The sequence below is a fragment of the Pinus tabuliformis genome, chromosome 4_1, assembly GCF_031772625.1.
Source record: "Pinus tabuliformis cultivar Carrire ecotype Pingquan chromosome 4_1, CPIR1, whole genome shotgun sequence".
Classification (NCBI taxonomy): domain Eukaryota; kingdom Viridiplantae; phylum Streptophyta; class Pinopsida; order Pinales; family Pinaceae; genus Pinus; species Pinus tabuliformis.
Window position 1 is genome coordinate 980,525,358 of NC_142303.1, and position 19,882 is coordinate 980,545,239.

Genomic DNA, 19,882 nt, shown 5'->3' on the forward strand with positions numbered 1-19,882 from the left:
GGATTTTTCTATTTGAAGACTTTTATGCTTCCTTCTTTATAAATTGTTCTAATTCGTTTTCCAACGACTTCTTTTCACCTTTTATCTTCTTAATATGTGTGATAAGCTTTTGACTGTGGCTCTCGAGGTGAGAAATTCTGTTTGCATCTTTTGTAGCGGTTTTAGATTATCTTGATGGATTACTTTTAAAATATTGTTAAGATCTTCTGATGTTACTGAATTGATTCCAAAGGAACAACCTATAATGTTTTCTTCTTATTCTTGTAAGAGAACTAAACCTTCTTCATGTGGAAGATGAAGGACCATAGTGTTTCCATCCAGGTTTAACCTAGAATTATGTCACTGTCATCACAAAATAAGGATGCAATAGTGAATTGTGATGCAAAAGTATAATCTCCAATATTTAGTTGTAAATTGCTTATGTCATATTGTTTTTCATCCTACAAACTTATATTTTCAATTATATTTGACTCAGGAATCACTAATTGGTTAGCACATTTAGTACTAATATAATTATTATTTGTAGTAGCAACAATATAAATAATAATATCCTTTCCTATAAGAGTCCCTTTGAGTCTAAGTAACGCGTCAACATATTTTTTTTAGAGGTTTAGGAAATATTCCTTCTTCTCCATTTTGTTTTCATCCAAAACCCCATAATATTCCACATTAACTCAATACTTTATGGTTTTAGGTATTATTTTATAATACCTTTTTTCTTACTTTGTATAAATAATTTATAGTCACTCCTTTTTATTTCAAAACTTCCTGTAAACCCTTTAATCCTATCAATCAAAACTTAATTCTTATTCTTATTATTATTTCACTTTATATGATTTTCTTCACACACTGATGTTGCTTGGTTGGTCATTGAATCCTCACTTGGAATTTCCATTGTTTGTACTGCAACATTCAAATATCTTTTTACTTCAATTGGTTTGGCATCTTCTTCAATTGTGATGTTGATAGGTTTGTATTTATTTGACAACCAAATATGGCTCGCTAATAAAATATCCAAAATACTTGATCCATAAGGACAAACTCTCTCTCTCTCTCTCTCTCTCTCTCTCTCTATATATATATATATATATATATATATTGTTCTTCTCAAGTCTATGGATTTAATTGTTGAATGTATTAAATACAAATGTGCTTATCTAGTGGTGAGGGTGCATTCTCTTTGTATTATTTTTGGATAGATCCTATCTTGTAAACCCTAGGAAAAGTTCTAGTGGAGAACATTCCCTTGAAGTTGTCTTGGAGCTTGTAAAAGTCATAGGAGGATCTTCTAGGGTTAGTAGTGGACAACCCTAGTCATCATCCTGTAGGAGGATGTTTTAAGATTAGTAGTGGACAACCTTAGCTATCACCCTATATCCATTCTTTAGCTTCTCAAGGGAGACCTGGTTGACCCCATATGCCCAATGAAAAGGCAAATATATCTAGTCATAACATCACTTTTGATATTCTAAATTATTTGAAAAGCATTTTGTTGAGTTTACTCTTCATAACACCTGGGGTTTCATTTCCTTCAAATCCTAGCAATCTTAACCTGGGGAGACCACCCCTGGGTTGGAGGAGAGTTGGCCTGAAGTGTAGAAGAGGGTTGGTGAGGTGAAAGTGGCCCCCTCTTAGTATCACCCCACACTTGAGATTTTCAGACTTTTTCTCCTAAAGTGTGAGTTTGTATGATAACAATATTAAAGAAAGAAGGTAGTTGGTGTGGGTGTCTTGATTACTGAGCTCTCAATCAATTGACCATCAAAGACAAATTTCCCATTCCAGTTATTGATGATCCCTTGGATGAGATTCTTAGAGCCAATTTTTTCACTAAATTGGACCTTTGCTCAAGATATTACCAAATAGTGATGGAGGAGGACATCCCCAAGACATCTTTTCGAATACATGGAGGTTGCTACGAGTTCTTAGTGATGCTCTTTGGACTTTGTAATGTGTTAAGCAATACGATGTATGAGTAGGTTTCTAAGCACCTTACCATATGTGAGTAGATACTTGTAGATGTTTAGATAGTTGAGTAGTGTGATCCAGGGGCACTTTTATGGTCTTCACATTACCATTATAGTTCCATTGAACTGAATAATGCTTAATGGTTAGGTGTGTACTGTCTAGAGAAAAGTGGATAGTGCAAAGTGATTGGTTCATATCCTTGTGTATTAGTAGAGTTTTCAATTGCTTGGTATTCAACATTTTGATGGTGTCTTGAGGTTATATCTTATTTAGCATGGAAATCTCTATATCATAGTTGTGTTGATGGTTTCATTGTTAGATTTGTTAGGAGGGTACGTCTCACATTAACCCCTTCTCTTATGTGTTCATCATCACCTTTTCAAATGGTTCCAGGCATTATTATGGTTTGATGTGGGTTTGAACCAATGTTACCAGACTCGCAATCGGCAACAAATCGACGAGGTAAAAGAGCGAAGAGTTTTAATTGGATTGGGGAAAAATCGTGAAAAAGTCAGGGAAAAATCGGTAAATTCAATAAATAAAGATATGCACACATATTGAATAAAAATAAATAAATTTCATTGATATTCAATAACGCCATGTCCAAACAATGCATAATAGCAATAGATGTCCAAAATATCATGAATGAATAAGTATCTCATATATGTTACGAGTCCAAACATGATCCAAAGTATTGAGCACTGACTCCTAACTAGTGACTAAATAGCACCAGAAGAATCCTACTTCTAAAAGTTTATAAAATATTGCATACTAATCAGTTAAAAAGCAGTAACTGAAATCTCTTGATTTCTATTGAAATGAAACGATAATAGTTTTCTACTGAAATCTTTGACAGAGCACACCGCACACTACGTCTCTATTACGTGCAGTAAACTGAAACTGAAACCATGCCTTTATTACCTTCTCGGTGTATGAGTTTCCGGACCTGAGCAGTGAGAAGTGAGTTACGAACTAGCGTTTAATTTTTAGCCTAACTAAACCACGCTGGAACAATGTGGCAACCCTAAAAGTTAAAACCTATGCTCACCGTGTCGAGGGCTGAAAATCGCCTCAGTCGCCTAAATCGCAATTAATCGGTGAGTCGCGAGTCAAACTCGCGTTTGACCACGAGTCAAACTCGCGTTGGCCACGAGTCAAACTTGTGTTGACCACGAGTCAAACTCGGTCAACACGAGTTTGACTCGCCCAGAGTTGAATCGGATCGTTTAAGGGAAGAGCAGAGTTTGACTCGTGATTAATCGCGAGTGATCGGAGATTCATGTTTCACTGGTTTGAACCTCATTTGTGAGCGACCTAGGCTATTTGGAGCTTATTGACATTTCATGCACTTTATTATGATGAGGACTATAGTCTTTAGAGGAGTGCTCCCTTTGTGCACACATGTTGAGATTGATTATAGTGTTTTAGTGGCTATTTTGAACTTGGTTTGACTAGATGAAGGCTTGTAGCATGAGCATTGTAGCTTATTGGGCTTGATTTCATACTTGTTTTAGACTATTTGATGTGGAATTGGATATTAGGTGTAGCACTCATCTTGTTTGGCACATATGTCGAGGCACTCACTTACTTTATGTTATTTTGCTACTAGTTGTTGGGGTTGTTCCCTCTTCTTGGTTGTTAGCTAGATATGTAACTTCCTTGACATCTGGATTGATGATTGTTTGACTCTTTTTGCTCAAATTGAGTTGTTGCACTACTATAGAAGGTGGTTATTCCTTGGAGAATGCCCCGATGAGCCACATATGGCGCTCCGGAGACTCACACATGTGCCCTTAAATGGCTGCATTGCATAATTTTTGAGATATGGATTGTGGAGTGACTTGTCTTGGAGAGTTCTAGAAGGTGGCTATGCCTTGGAGAATGCCCCAACAAGCCACACATCATACTTGGGAGACTCAGACATGTGGCCTTAAATGGCACTTTGCACAAATTTTGAGATATAGTTTGTGGAGTGACTTGCCTTTGACACCTTCTGATGGTCATATTAGGGTGTGCCCCACCTAATGGAGCTCACATGCTTGGAGATTTGTACATTCATCATAGCTACTCATATATTATTTCTTGTTTGACTTATCCATTGAGTGAGTTAGACGGATATTACTTGTTTATGTTTCCTAGAGTAGATCTAGGGTTTTAGGATGGATCTTATTATTTTATTAGAGGAGGTTTTGAGCTCTTTAGCTATAAAAGATGATCTCCTCCTATGTGGCCTTAAATGGTGCTTTGCACAATTTTTGAGATATAGCTTGTGGAGTGACTTGCCTTTGGCATCTTCTTATATTCATATTACGGTGTGCGCTACCTAATGGAGCTCACATGCTCAAAGATTTGTACATGTGGCATAGCCACTCGTATAATATTACTTGTTTGACTTGTTCATTTAGTTAGATGGATGGATATTACTTGTTTATGTTTTCCTAGAATAGATCTATGTTTTTAGGATGGATATTATTATTTTATTGGAGGATGTTTTGAGCTCTTCATCTATAAAAGATGAGCTCCACCTATCATAATGGTTGTTGAAAGCCTGTGGAAGCACTTGAGACTATAACTTCTAATTTGAAGCTGCTTAGGAGCTTGAGGTTTATGTCTTTGGAGTTGTATTGCTGAAGTGGGATGTTGCCATTTTGGTTTCTTCAAGTACAACAAGAGGGCTTCTAACAAGGTAAATTTGTTCTTTACTTGTATAGTTTATGTGTGAGTCATTTCCATCTAAATGTTATATGCTTGCTCCTGGAAAATGTTAAACGAATGTCATATTTCTTGGTGTGAAGTAGCTGGAATTTTTCTTGTCATAGTAGCAAGGATACCCTTTTGATGTATTGGATAATCTTCTTTATTAGAACCATCAAAACCATTTTATTCATTCTAGGACAGCCATATAATGGTTTTGGAAAATGGTCATTTTGATTTTAGATTACTCTTATTCCATAGGAAAAAGCCCATCAAAATATCTTGTTATTCATTCGCCCAATATTTTTTTTTACACACTAGTCTTGTTTTTTAACCTTCTTTAAATCATAATCTTTATATCATACTTTTCTGTTTTGAAATTTGAAGCAAATGAATGTCAAAATCCAAAGTTATATTTCACTCCTTAAAGCTCAAATGCACTAATTTGTAGGTTGTTTTGAGATCTGAAAATTATATAGAAAAATCAGTTTTCTTTGATCTCCTTTTTCAAGCCAAAGACTCCTTTTTGGCTGTCCTCAAATATGAAATATATTATTAACTGATCCATAAAATCAGATTTGTCCTTAAGCCAATAAAACCATTGTTTTTATTATCCTTTTTTAGACTCTTTTGATTTGTAATTAATCTGGAATTTACAGCAGTAATTTAGCTTATAATCCAGACTCCAATTGAACCTAAAAAACTTCAATTTCACTATATTTTATAGGTTCATTTTTTGTTTTGATAAATCTGAAATTAATAGTTTTATACCATCACAAAACCAGATTTTCACTAGGTTCCTTGAAGTCCCCTTCATTCATATTATGCCATTAAAGACTTAGTGTCTAGGGTTTCACCCCTTGAGTTGGTAAGCAACCATCCGGAGGTGTAGGAGTGGGTCATTGTGGTGATAGTGGGTGACCGCACCATGTTGCCATTGTCAGTGACAAATTCCATTGCCCAAATCAAGAATATTACACTTCATGAGTCAATCTTTGAAGATACATTGTAAAAACTCATTTGGTAACTCCACAAGAAGAAGGTACATGTAAGAGATACTTCCAAGGAGTTCATCTCAAAGACTTTTTCCCAGATTTGTTGATCTGGAAAAGGTCTATAAAATAATAATTAAAAATGTTTCTCAATCTTCACTCAAGGAAAGCCTTGAAATCCTTCATGATAGAAGAAGCCTATTCCTTGACTCTTCCAAGCAACCAAACCCTAGAGTAGGCTTGGCTTCATGGAAGAGCAATCTGTACATGGCATTGGATCTCTCAGCTATCCAAGGAGCTCTACATGACATGCCTAAAAAATACGGTAAATGGCTTCCCAAATTTTTAGGAAACAATGTGATAACAACTATGGAACAGATTGAAAAATTCCAGGATGTGTTGGAAGAGCATGAAATAAAAGACAACCCTGAAGATGTAGTGATGAAACATTTTCCCCTTTCATGAGAAGAAGAAGTTAGAATGTGGTTCAAGAACCTTGATGATAGTGGCATCGAGACTTGGGATTCTTTTAGAGATGCATTCATGGAACAATAGGATGTAAAAAAAGATGGAAGAGTTCTAACTAATGAAATCCATGAAATAAAGAAAAAGGAGAATGGAACAGTAAGGGAGTTCAATTTTCAGATTCCAAAGTTCTTGGATAAGCTACCACAATATATAAAGCCAAAGAATCAAGCTATTTTGTTGTACCACACTAATGCTTTCAAAGAGAATTTCGGTTTTACTTAAAAGACGAGTCCTCAAGTACCCTTAAGGTAGTTCAAGATATGACTAGTCAGCTAGAAGAGAACTCTATTGCCATGGGTAAAGTGGATCTATCTTGTTCTTCTAGGGCATCAACTTTTAAATATGAAACTAAACCAAGAACTCCAAATTCAAGAAATCTAGTTCTTGATGCCATGCCTACCTTGACAGAAACATTGAAGGAACTTACTAAATCCCTTAACGAACAACAAATAGTGACAAACAATAAGTTCCTTCAGTTGGAAAGGAGTCTTCAAAATTAGTTTTAGAGAAGAAATATAGGATGGGATAGAAATAGACAACTTCAAGATTAGAGGCTTTCAATTCCTTTAAATCCACCAAATATGATTAACGAAGAGCATTTTCCATGGTGTAGGAAATGACAAGATTTACATGATGAAGGATCATGTCCAACATTAGATATTAATGGAGCAATGGCTAATGGTGGGTCAAATACCTGCAATAGTCTTAACTATATTAATGAGGAAGATTACATTTGTAGTCTTCAAGGCAAGCCTTTTGCTATGTCCTTGAAGCAAATCAAGGGAAAAAGTATAAAATCAGATAACTTAAAAAGATGTATGGTCCCATGCCTTCTCAGGAAGAGCTAAGACAGATAACAAGAGAAATAAGTTTGAATACATACCAAAAGAGAAATCTTGTTGGTGTTTAGAAGCCATGGTCTGGGAAACCAACCTTTAATAAATCTCAAAGTAGTGATCGGCTTGTTACTTTAGAGAAGGCTACTCAAGGCTCCTCTTTAGGGAATCAATGTATGATTCTTGACTTTGATTTGAACATTGATTTGGCATTGATTTGGTAAGTGAGTTGACCAAGATAAAGATTCTAGTTCCTCTCCTTGAGTCAGCTAAAATCTTGTTTAAGGAGAATTTGAAGATATTCTTAAACAAAGATGATGTAAATGAAGATTGTCCCATGATTTTTTAGGACATGAATCAGGGTAGAACGAATGGTGGTTATGCTCCTTTCTACATAAACTTGGTTATAAATGACCTAAGTTGTATGAAACATGGAAATGTCTGGAAGTTTTCGAAATGGGTACACTTGGAAATGCGACCCCTACAAAAATGGTCATATATATATATATGTATCTATGCATGTATGTATGTATAATTTTTAACAAATAGCACATTATCTTGCAAGAAAAAAGAATGAGACAAATAATGATATTTTATAAGGAAAACCATGTCTATATTAACTCCCATAGTTGATTACATGATGCAAAAATCCAAAATTAGCCTTTATGCATGAGGCTACACATTGAAGATTCCAAAATCAGCCCTTATACACGAGGCTGTATGTGCTGAAAATGAAATAAAACATGAGCTAAAGACAAGTACAATTGCATGTCCCAATAATCCTCATACTCATCTTCATCAACAAAAATAGAACAAGATGCTTGTCTAGTAGAACTATATTGTGGATTGGAAGAAGAGGCAATTAATCAGTGTTTTTAAAACCGGAACCGGTGACCGGACCGGTCCACCTAATGAACCGGTTTACCGACCGGAACCGGTCTAACCGGGACTGGTTTGGTCTAAACGAACCGATTTTTAAAAAATACATTAAATAATTAATTTTTAATGAAACAAAACTATTTTTAAGATGTAAAACCATGATTCCAAGCCAATAGAGACAAAATATGCAAAGTTTGCTCATTTATATACCATGCAAAGGTGAATATATCAAAATGGCACCGAGTGCAATACATATCATCGACAAAATAGAAAAATACATAAGAAATGAGGCTCTAAATGGCCTATAAAGTCCAAAAACAATGCTGCAAGCTATGAGGCCATTGGCCTACTACAAGTCTACAGTGTACACATGATCAATCATCAAGTCCATCACCACTACTAGACACAGGATCATCATCAGGAGCTACATAGACATCATCTGGTTCAGAGTCTGAGGATGCCTCTGCCTCATCTGCAACATTAGTATCAATGCCACCAATGACAATAGAAGTGGACCTAATGGAAGCACGAGTTTTTCGACCTGCACGACTAGTGCCTTCCATTGGTTCCTTGCCTTTCCTTGATGCCGCTACTGATCCTGGTTCTGATGCCGCCACATAATCTGCCTCATCCTCCGCTAAAGCCATGTCGATATCAAAATCAGCCTCAAACACAGGATCTTCAGTCTCCTCCACCCATTCTGATGTTGGATCAATATCGTCCAACACAATGGGATCTAGATCAGGTGATTTGCTCATCATTTGGTTCCTCCTCAGTCGAAGGTTGTATTGCACAAAAACAAGATCATTTAACCGTTTTTGTTCCAAACGGTTTCTCTTCTTCGTGTGTATGCGCTCAAAAACAGACCAATTGCGCTCACAACCTGAAGCACTGCAAGTTTGACTGAGGACTCTAATTGCAAACCTTTGCAATTGAGGACACTGGCCACCAAATGACTCCCACCAATGTGCTGCAAAGAAAAAGACAATAATTAGTAACTTAGTTTATAATTTGAATTGTAAAGAACGTAAACAATTTTAACTTGAAATGAAAAACAAAATGGAAATTGGAATTGCTTACCTGGTTGGTCCACATCTCTTGCCATCTTTGCCAAGTTTTTGCCAAAAGTACCACTTGCTTGATTGAAAATAGTAAGCTGTCTATGTATATCCAACTGGTCTACATGGTTAGGGACCATGCGCTCCAAGCAATCAATCAATCCAGCTCTGACCTCCCCATCATGCTGATCTCCTAGCCGATTTTTATAGTGATACCTTGGGTTCAAAAAATACCCGGCTGCATGTATAGGACGATGGAGTTGATTGTTCCATCTGTTATCAATGATCTCCCATATACGGCCATATTTAGCTAACCTGTCATTGTAAGCTGCCCGTATCTGCTCCTTTGCCTGATCCATAGCTTCATAAATGTAGCCCATGGCCAATCTTTCCCCATCCACCAACCTTAGCACCTTAACAAGGGGCTCGGTAATTTTCACAAGCTCTACAGACCTTTTCCAAAAATAAGTGTCTAACACTTTCTTTTTGGTGTCTTTTCCATCTGGTCTACGAGCCCACCGAGATTCAGACCATTCATCAGAGGAAAACATTTTCTGCAAGTTTCTATGTTGACCATTGAGACATTGCAACGTGAGGAAGTGAGTTGCAAATCTCGTAATTGCAGGCCTAACAAGCTCTTTGCCTCCAGTGTGTTTCCTCATTAGGCTCAATACCCATGAGTGGTTGTAAATGTATTTTGTAATGCACTTGGCATGCTCTACAATGTTTTTTACCCACTCCACCTTGCCTATATCCTCAAGCATGAGGTCTATGCAATGTGCAGCACATGGAGTCCAAAATATGGTGTTATATTTGGCCTCAAGCATCTTTCCAGCAAGAACATAGTTTGAGGCATTATCAGTGATGACCTGCACAACATGCTGCTCCCCAACTTCCTGAATAATGTTATCCAAAAGCTCAAATAGAAGGCTTGCATCCTTTACCCTATCAGATGCATCAACTGATTTCAAAAACATGGTTCCTTGAGGGCAAGAAACAAGGAAATTAATGATAGTGCGGTTCTTTCCATCGGTCCATCCATCTGACATAATGGAACAACCTGTTTTGACCCATGACTCTCTAAACTCAGCCAAATACTCATCAATGGAAGATATCTCTTTTTGCAAAAGAGCTCCCCTCAAGTCATGCATACTAGGGCCTTTGAAGCCCTTTCCTGCAGCTATAACAGAGTCCCACATAGCTTGGTAATAAGGTGAGCGAGCAGCATTAAATGGGATATTTGAATCATACCACCATCTAGCAATGTATTGGTGAGAAGTTTCTTTGCATTGTTTTTTCCAATGCTGATCCAAAGTGGGTTGAGAACTTGGCTGGGAGGAAGTGGGATTAGATTTAGAAGAGGCAATGTTGGCAGAAGATGAGAAATAACTTTGGATGTTTGGTCTCTTTGCTCCTTTTGATGGTTGGCCAACTCCAACAGAAGGATGAACATAGTGAAAGGGGTCATTGGTGGAAGGGATAGAAGTGGAGTCTTGAATCTCATAATCATCATACCCACTCTCTTTCATAAGATTCATGGCTTCCATTAATTCCCTCTTCCTTGCAATTTCATCTTGGATGGCCTTCTCCCTAGCCTTATCCTCATAAAATTTTTCAAGCTTGGCAATGTATTCTGCCCTAATAGGACCTAACAGTTCTTTTGGTGCATCACATGGCTTTACTTGGCCTCTTACCCCAGCCAAGTGTTGTTTCAACCTAAGAATACCCCCACCTCCAATAGATTTATGGCATAATTTGCATATCATTTTTCCCTCAATTACATCACAATGAACCCATGCACTGTCCTTTCCTTTTGGAGCCATGTTTGCTTGAAATAATAACAATTTGCAAAGAAATCTGCCATTTAAAAAAAAAATTGCAGCTAAGGAACATGGAAAACCAATGATAAATGTAGGAAAAAAAATGCACATGCAAGCTACAAAAATTGATAGCATAGAGCTAGAGAGTTCATAGGCTTAGCATAGATGATAGATCATTGAAGTGAGAAGTTTATAGCACAAAAAAAATAATTCATGGACAGCAGACCCAAATGAGGAATTATCAAGTGCAAATCCTTACCTGGAAATGCAAAGTAGCTCCCTTAGCCTCCTCTTGATGATGGCAACTCCACTGACAGCTACACACTATCTCCAAAATAGCTCCAACTCCAACTCCAAGATGACTACTTCAGCAAAAACTCCACACTCTCCAAGCTCACAAACAAACTCACAAACACTCACAAACACTCCAAATCAGTTGTGTGAGACAAATGAGAGTGAGAGGGGTGTCTTATAGCAAGTGTGAGGGTGTTTTTGGAGGGAAAATCCCTTTCCCTCACCCCCAAAACCCCTAAACCGCCCTCAGTTCCAAAAAACCGCTGCGCTTTTTGCTTGACCGACGGCCTGTCCATAAACCGGCCGGTTTAGGACGGAACCGGCCGGTTAGCAATAAACCGGCCGGTTCCGCCCTAAACCGGCCGGTTTTTACCGGTTAGGGCAATTTTCCGGGCAAAGGGTGCTGTAAACCGGGTTTTTTCACCGGTTCTGACCGGTGAGCCTCCCAACCGGCCGGTTAGGCCGGTAACCGGTTGGACCGGAACGGTTTTTAAAACTATGCAATTAATTAGTCTGTGGAGTGGTTAGAGATAAATTTTAGTGATATATTAAGTTTCTTTTGGCCATAGAAGGACCCCATGGCCTTCTTGGGCAATTGAGTTGGTCTTGTTACCACATGGATTAGCGGTCTTGCAAAGGTCTGGAAAGACACTAAAATGGCACACCACAAGACAAATGCCTACTATGACCTTGGCATGAGTCCCCACTCTTTAGGCCAACTCCTAAAATGTCGCAGGAGGCTTCCCTACACAAATAAAACACTCCACCACAAGATCAGTAGATCGGTTCTTATAAATCTCTATTGAGTGATGGAGTTTAGGAGTTAGTTTAAATGATTACCTGTCTGAAGACAATATTATAAAGCAGAAAATAACAGGCCAGCAATCAAAACACTCAATAAAACAATGAATAAATCTTTGAAAATGCACCAAATCTAGTGTAAGACAGCCCTTATCAATTGAGAGTTGATTACCCTTGATTATGCCTTTAGTATATGGCTGTAAACATTTCTTTTCTTTGCTGTTCTAGACCTGTAAGTCTGAATTTCTGCAGAAAAACGCAGGACCAACAGGCTAGGGCCCACTTCCAAGCCGCCCACAAGCCTAAAAATATGCGAATGAAGTGTGGCTATGGGTTGGAAGTGTTATTACTTTGAAATATGTTTCGACTGAGCCTACACACACCTCAAAATACTGATTGTTCCTTGAGATATTCAAATCTGAAATATAACACTTAATTTTAGGGTCAAAATTCCCAGTAGGGTGATAATCCAGATTTTATTCTTTGTTGATTTTTGATGCCAACAAGATTGGGATGGACTTTTTGCTTCAAATAACATTCAAATTAATTTTGGGAGCAAGAAAATCAAAGAGTATTGGGAAGATATACTGTTGGAGTTGAAAATCCCCTCGAAAAGGGTTTTTTTACCTTGTAGCAGGTGATTGTAACTTGTTGTTGCAGACTTTAAAACCCTTGGAAAGCAGCTTGTTTTGATAAATAGAAACCTTATTTGCACAGAATGAATGGCTATACCTTTCTTGGGCCAATTGGATAAGTTTTTTTAGCGAAACCCAAGTGCTGAACTAACAAAAAAATCAGAAAAATAAATAAAAACAAACATAATTTCACTAACTTGTGCTTGATTTTTCATTTTAAAGCTAGTTTGGCACTTGGATCTTGCTACAAATACTTATCCAATTAGCCCAAGAAAGGTGTAGCAAATATGCAACAAAATTATAGCTACTTGCTACAAGGTAAACAAACCCTTTTCAAGGGGATTTTGGCTTGCAAAGGCACATCTTCCAAATCCTCTTTGATTTTCTTACTTCCAGAAGTGGTTTGACTAACTTTTGAAGCATAAAATCCATCTCAAGCTTGTTGGGATTAAAAATCAGATCAGTCAAAGTACTCAGATGAAGCAACAAAATTTCTACTTCCCCTTGGATTTTTTCAGAAATGGTGATCCAAGAGGAAGATATGCTCAGTTAAAGAGGGATGTTCTACTTTTAGGGGGCATGTGGGACATTCAAAGGCATTTTGGAGGCTGATTCTTAGTCAAATGGGACAAGTGAGCAATCTGTTGGCATCTACAAACTTTTTGCTACAAAACCCAAGTTCCATATTTTTCAAGCAATCAAGGATGTTGGAGATCTACACTTGGGGCTTGCTTTTCTAGGGGGTTGGCCAAATGTGTGGGGCTAGCAGAGCCCTCCAACTCATTCAAAGGAACTTTTGGACCAAGGGAAACCTAGAACTTGGATTTTGTACCAAAAAAAATGTAGATGCCAATCGACTGCTCACTTGCCCCATTTGACCAAGAAGCACCCTTCAAAATGCCTTTGGAAGTCCCATGTGCCCCCTAAAAGTAGGATGACACTCTTTGAGTGAGCATATCTTGCTCCCGGATCACCATTTTGGAAAAAATTCAAGGGGCATGGTAAGTAGAAATTTTTCTACTTCATCTAAGCACTTTGATTGATGACCCCTCGGGAACCTATGCGTTGAGATCCACACACTGCCTCAGGAACTACAAAATATTGGAAAATGTGAGAATGGCATAATGAAGAATAATGCAAGGGAAAAGTACAATAAGCGATCACCTTTACAAGGCTAGACACTGAGTGGTCCCATTAATCATGAATCCTAATAGATCAACCTCCAAAATGATTGCATAGCACCCAAGGACATAAGGATGCCCATCAAAGCAGGGAATTATTTCCTACTAGGGGGATGTCAGCAATGCCATCAAATGAAGCACCATGGAAATGAAGCTAAGAAGACCGACCACGATCGTCCACACATTGGGGATCTATGACACTCTCACAAAAAGATTATCACATAGGACTTTTATAAGGCTTTAGACTTACATTCCTTGGGCTTACAATGGTGTTGCTCAAACTGAATATACTCATATCTACCCTGACTGAAAGATGGGTAACAAGCATGAACAAGGAAAAATTGTCGTGAATTTGCGCCGAAATGGGGTGGATTGGGCTGAAACATCACCGACTGTGCTGTATGGCATTTCCAAATCGTGAAAATTTGTACAATACAACTAGCATCATTTTGGCATTTTTGGGTGTTTTTGTTATGGGTATGCTAGGTTGGGGGGCATTTCCTACAACATAGTAAATGTCTCTTTTGCATCACAATTGTATGTTGGATTTAGTGGCATCAATGAATGCGGTGACTCTTAAAAGTGATGAACTAGTTGGGTTTGAAAATCACTCATCCATACATAAACGTATGTGCGTAAGAGAAATTAATGTTAAATTTCCATGAAACTCCACAACTACTTAGATGAATAACTGAAAATTGAAAACTAGTTTACTTTCACCAAGATATAATGTTTCTTGACAATTCATAAGTAGCGGAATAAAAACAGTAGATAAATAAAAACACATCACACAAATTGACACACTTGTTTTCTCAGGAAACCCAACAAGGAAAACCTGCTTCCTTGATGTGGAAATTTATTGATTGTTCTTGAGCAATTGGATCTATTACAAAGCAGTATGTCTCTTTGGGAAAACGTTCAACCTTTTCTCACAAATCTTAGCTGATATAACTGATCTTGACTTGCCTTGATCACTGCTTGATCTTGACCCTTTAGCTCGCATTTGTTCCTCTGTTGCTTCCTTGACTTCTCTAAAAAATCTTCTCTTCTTCTCTTGATATTTTCACTCTAGAGGCTCCTTAATCCTTGCGCACTAGGTTTGTATTTCGTAGTGTACATGAGTCCCTATTCTCTAAAACATATCAACTCCTATTTTATAGGGAAAATCCCTATTTCCTTGCGCACTTCTTGCTTCATATTTCTTAGGAACCCAACTCCTCTGCCCCACACACAATCAATATCCTATTTTTTAGCGCACTTGTGATTTCCTATCTCTTAGGACACAAGTTCTGCGCTGTCCAAAATCAAAGCCTCTCTCACAAACTTGTTATCTGTTTTGTCTCACTGTTCACAAACCTTGTGCACAAAACTATAATTTCCCGTGCCTTTGTCCTCCTATTTATAGACCGCATTTGAGCATGCAAGGAGGCCCAATTCTATTTTAGAACTCGAGTTCCGATTGACGAGTTAACTGAGAGTGACACTCTTTCTCCCTCTAATCAACACTAGAGTTCTTAACTTGTTCTTCCTTCACTCAAGACTGAAGACTAACTCGCTCTACCTGAACTTGTAACTAGCACCTCGTTCTGTAGTCAAACTGATGAAGACTCCACTTAAATGAAGCTCCAACTCTATGCATGCTAACTTGATGATTATTCCAATAAACTGGAAATAACTCATCCTGACTGAAGTCTAACTCATGAGGTTGCACTCATACTAGGAGAAGGAAAATTCGAGGCCTTCACTGGCTAAGGCACAAACCAAAAGACCTTTACTCACTACATTTTCAACACTTCCTCTTAGCGAGGAAGGTATTTCTAGAAGAACCTCGTCCACCTAGGTTTGTCTTCAACACCACCACGTTATCCACTGTTACAGTTGCTCCCTCTAAACTAGAAGACTTCGCTGCTTCTTGCTATGGAAACTGATTTGAAGACCTGTTCCTTCCATCCATGATCCTATGATTTGAGTCTATCACCTCAGTCATAATTTCCATGTACCCCGTGTATCTTTGTGGCTTCTTACTCTGCCTGAATGTGGTACTAGGAGGTCCAACTCTCTCATGATCCTCCTTGAACAACTCATCTACCCACCTGGCTCGAACTCTCCCTGTACCAGGAGTCACTAATGGAGTCGCTGCCTCCAATGCCCTAGTCTCTTCTCCTCATCATCTCGCTAGTTGGCTCACTTGCCAACTAGCAGAGACTCAAACAACGATACAAGTTGAGGCTCCTTCTTGGGAGCTCTATCCTGCTCTCGCCCCAAGAACTCCCTCAGAGCTTTGCTCTCCTCCACCCTCATGTCTCTACTCTGTGCACTTCCTACGTTGCTACTCAAGGTTGTGCCTGTCTCAAACTATAGTAGGTACAAATTCTTCTTCCTTACTCCTATCTGCTACTTACATCCATAAGCTAAGTGCTTGAGGTAAGCTTTACCTCTGCTAAAGATGACATCATAACCCTTGTCCTCAAGGCCCAAGGGTTGTTACTGAAACAAGGTTCTGCTTCAGGCCTAGAACATAAAGGACATCTTCGATATGGAGAGAGCTACCTGAATCCCTCTCAAAATTGTCAGTACCAACTCCCCTATTTGTGCACTTGCCATCATCTCCTAGCTCAATCTGAAACTGCATGTCCTTCTCCTTCAAGTGGCTGAAATACCCCTTGTTCCCAGTCATGTGGAAGGATGCTCCTGAATTAATATACCATACAATACTGTTTGTTGAGCTTTCCATGCAAGCTATCAAAGAGAAATCTTTCTCGAACTGAGAAGAAAACACACCTACCTCAACTAATCCAGCCACATGATCCTTATTGGACTCCTTTTGATTAAGACACTTAGTGGCATAGTGTCCAAACTCATGGAAATGGAAGCACTTGTTCTTACTCAAATCCTTCTTCTTCTCACCCTTGGGACTGGACTCAGCGTCTCCTTGGCCCTTCTTAACCTTGGCTTTGCTACCATTGCCAGTCAGGGAAAAATTCTCCTCATCCTCTTCCAGAGTTGATCTTCCAACTCTCGTCCCTCTCCGGATCTCTTCTTGAATGTAATCACTCCATAGTCTTTCTAAATTGGGAATATTCTCTCTACCACTTACCACATCCTGGAAATTCTCCCAAGACTTATGAAGTCCCAAAAGTGCAAGACTCACAAGGTCACTGCTTGCTACAGTCACGCCCACACCACATAGCTCATCCCAAACCCAAGTGAACTTAGAAAGATACGTGATGATGGGATCTCCTTTGCTCATCTAGATACTCTTTAGCTTCTCCTTGAGAGCAAGCTTCCTAGCATTGCAGGAACTCTGATACAGATCTAATATGGCTTTAAACATCTCATCTGCTATCTTCTTCTCATGGAGATGAGGGATAATATGATCTTTGATCCCCTCAAGAATGATCCTCTTCGCCTTGGTGTCATTCTTGTTATCCTGGATCAACTGTTGGGCATCTTGAGGTGGAGCTATTGCCTGCTTCACATACCCAAGCACTCCATTATCTTCAAACACTACTAAGGTCTGCTCCTTCTATGAGTAAAAGTTCGAGGCTCCCTCTAAACTGTGATCTAACCTTTAGTCCTTGGAATGCCATACTACTATCCAGAGAACTGCTTTTCTCTTCAAACTCTAGCGCAAGCCTTCTGCTTGATCAACATTGTCCACTAATTGGTCAATCAAGTGTTGGGCTTAATACTGATCTTTGCTCTGATACGATATCAAATTTCCATGAAACTCTTCATCTACTTAGATGAATTGAAAACTGAAAACTAGTTTACTTTCACCAAGATACAAAGTTTCTTAACAATTGATAAGTATTCGAATAAAAACACCAGAGATATTAAAAAACATCAGACGAATTGACACACTTGTAAGTTGTTTTCTCATTAAACCCAACAAGGAAAACCTGCTTCCTTGATGTGGAGTTTTATTGATTGTTCTTGAGAAATTGGATCTATTACAAAGCAATTTGTCTCTTTGACAAAGTGTTCTTCTTCTCGCAAATCTCAACTGATACAATTGATCTCAACTTGCCTTGATCATTGCTCGATCTCAACCCTCTAGCTTGCAACTATTCCTCTGCTGCCTCCTTGACTTGCTCTGCAAAAATTACTCTTCTTTTCCTCATCTTTGGACACTAGAGGCTCCTTTATCCTTGCGCACTAGGTTCCCATTTCCTAGCGCACATGAGCCCCTATTCTCTAGCATAGATCAACTCCTATTTTATAGGGAAATTCCTATTTCCTTGTACACTTTCTTCCTTCTATTTCTTAGGAACCCAACTCCTCAACATTGCACATAATCAATCTCCTATTTTCTAGTGCACTTGTGGTCTCCTATTTCTTAGGACACAAGTTTTGCACTCTCCACAATTAAATCCTTTCTTACAAACTCATGAGTTGTCTTGTCTCACAAACCTTGTGCACAAAACTATAATTTCCTGTGCCTTCGTCCTCCTCTTTATACACCCAATTCAAGAATGCAAGGAGGCCCAGTTCTATTTTAGAACTAGAGTTCTGATTTGACGAGTTAAGTGAGAGTGACACTCTTGTGAAAATTCCACATCAGGAATCCCTACTGCAGCAAACTGATGTTACTTATCCTACTTGTTAATCCATACAAGTTATTTACTGTGTTCTACAGTAAATATCGAAGCAAATACTACTGCAACCGTCACTTAATTAAATTATAAGTGGAAACAAGATACTAAGCTAGAAAGAAAGTACAACACAATAAACACTGTTATTTTTGGACAAAAGTCCCTGGAAAAACCCAATGCAGGAAAACTGATGCAACATTTCTGAGGGTTTATTATTATTAAGCAGTAGCAAATTCTGAATACATCTCTGGAAGCCTTCTCGACAATCTAGTTACAGAGAATAAACTTGACAGAGAGATTTGTGAGATTACCTCACACTATCATTGGAAATCCTGGCTGGTCCAACCCCTAGAAAGATTGCCTATTGCTTTTCTGGCTGCCTCTGTGCTGTATCTGCGTCAGCCCAGTGTCAAGCTCTCTGGGGACAATGTCAATCCTCTGGCTAGTTGATTTGCTGCCCATGTGATTCGATTTCAGCCTCTCGGTCTCACACCTTGGCTCTCGGCTTTTGAAAATCGAATTCCCTCTGCAAATTTCAGACTCCCTCTTGGCTTCTGCACTGCCTCTGCGTCAACCCCTCTGGCTCATCGCTACCACTGCTAGATATCCCTCTGCCTTTTTCTGCTGATGATTCTTCGGCTGAGAAGATCTCTCTTCGGATGCTATCCCTTCCCCTCAACTGCAAGAAATCTACTCGATCAGAATTTCCTCCTGATAACTTCTCACTTCAGAAATTCGATCTCTTGATCTCTCGGTGTGTTTTCCAAATGACCCTTAAGCCCCTTCTTATATCTTTCTGTTGGACAACCAACGACCTAGATTAACTCCTAATCAAAGGCTCATATCGTTTTGGCTTGATCTCTGTCTTCTTCTAGAAGTCACACCCACAATTAGATTAATACCCATTAATATTTTTAATTTCCCGAGTTTAGACTTAGGGTCCCATTAAAAATATTAATTATTTTAATAAAATCGTCTTTGGGTGGAATTCCCCAAAACGGTTTTTGGGTTCTTTGGAATACATGTGCCTAAGCCTCCTTGCAAAATTTAAGGCCTAGAGAACATCCAATGCTACCCCAAATCAACACTCCCTCTTAGCAAGGAATGTGCTCTAGCAATATACTATTGTTGCATACTGCTCTGACTTTGAAGCATCGTCCTCTGTGTTGCTGATGTCTGACATGCTGTCCACCAACTATTGCGCTGCTACTGCAACTGTACTGCTGCCTTTGACATTGCCATTGCCAATGCTACATATGTACTACAACTCCCTCTCAAATGCTACATCTGGTATGCTGCTAGCAGTGCCACTGCTAACACTGCATCCATACTGCAACTCAGTTGCTGAGAGAAGCAACTGAAAAACATCCAAAATTACTGAACTAACTATGTTTAGTATGATACCACGTGAATGCTAGAACTGATCGTTGTTAGTCGTTGCACTGACCCTCTGAATCAACTACGCTGCTGTTGACCTCTACTTTGTGCCATCTGCATTGCTGCCAACTCTGCTTTACGCTGCTCAGACTCTGGCACTTCTAGCCGCTGCAACTGTCTCTCCGACACTTCTCGACGCCATTCGACACTAGTCCATTCTGATA

At 38.8% G+C, this 19,882-nt stretch overlaps 2 protein-coding genes across 2 annotated transcripts in view; one reads left to right on the forward strand and one right to left on the reverse strand.

Annotated features, from left to right (window-relative positions):
- Window positions 1–19,882, forward strand: part of LOC149179410 (universal stress protein A-like protein) — a 151,692-nt gene that overhangs the window by 121,964 nt on the left and 9,846 nt on the right. The window lies entirely within an intron of this gene.
- On the reverse strand, window positions 8,099–10,172 carry LOC149179411 (uncharacterized). Its single transcript, XM_089420652.1, has 2 exons — window positions 8,978–10,172; window positions 8,099–8,867 (listed from the first exon to the last, which is right to left on the reverse strand). The coding sequence occupies exons 1-2, from the start codon at window positions 10,152–10,154 to the stop codon at window positions 8,272–8,274; spliced, it is 1,773 nt and encodes a 590-aa protein (XP_089276778.1). The 5' UTR covers window positions 10,155–10,172; the 3' UTR covers window positions 8,099–8,271.

What these genes read in the sequence shown, in the direction of transcription:
- LOC149179411 (XM_089420652.1), bottom strand. Translation starts at nt 10,154, where the DNA reads ATGTGGGACTCTGTTATAGCTGCAGGAAAGGGCTTCAAAGGCCCTAGT. An exon ending in AAGAGATGTGGACCAACCAG is followed by an intron (nt 8,868 to 8,977) that starts GTAAGCAATTCC and finishes TTTTCTTTGCAG; the next exon opens with CACATTGGTGGGAGTCATTT.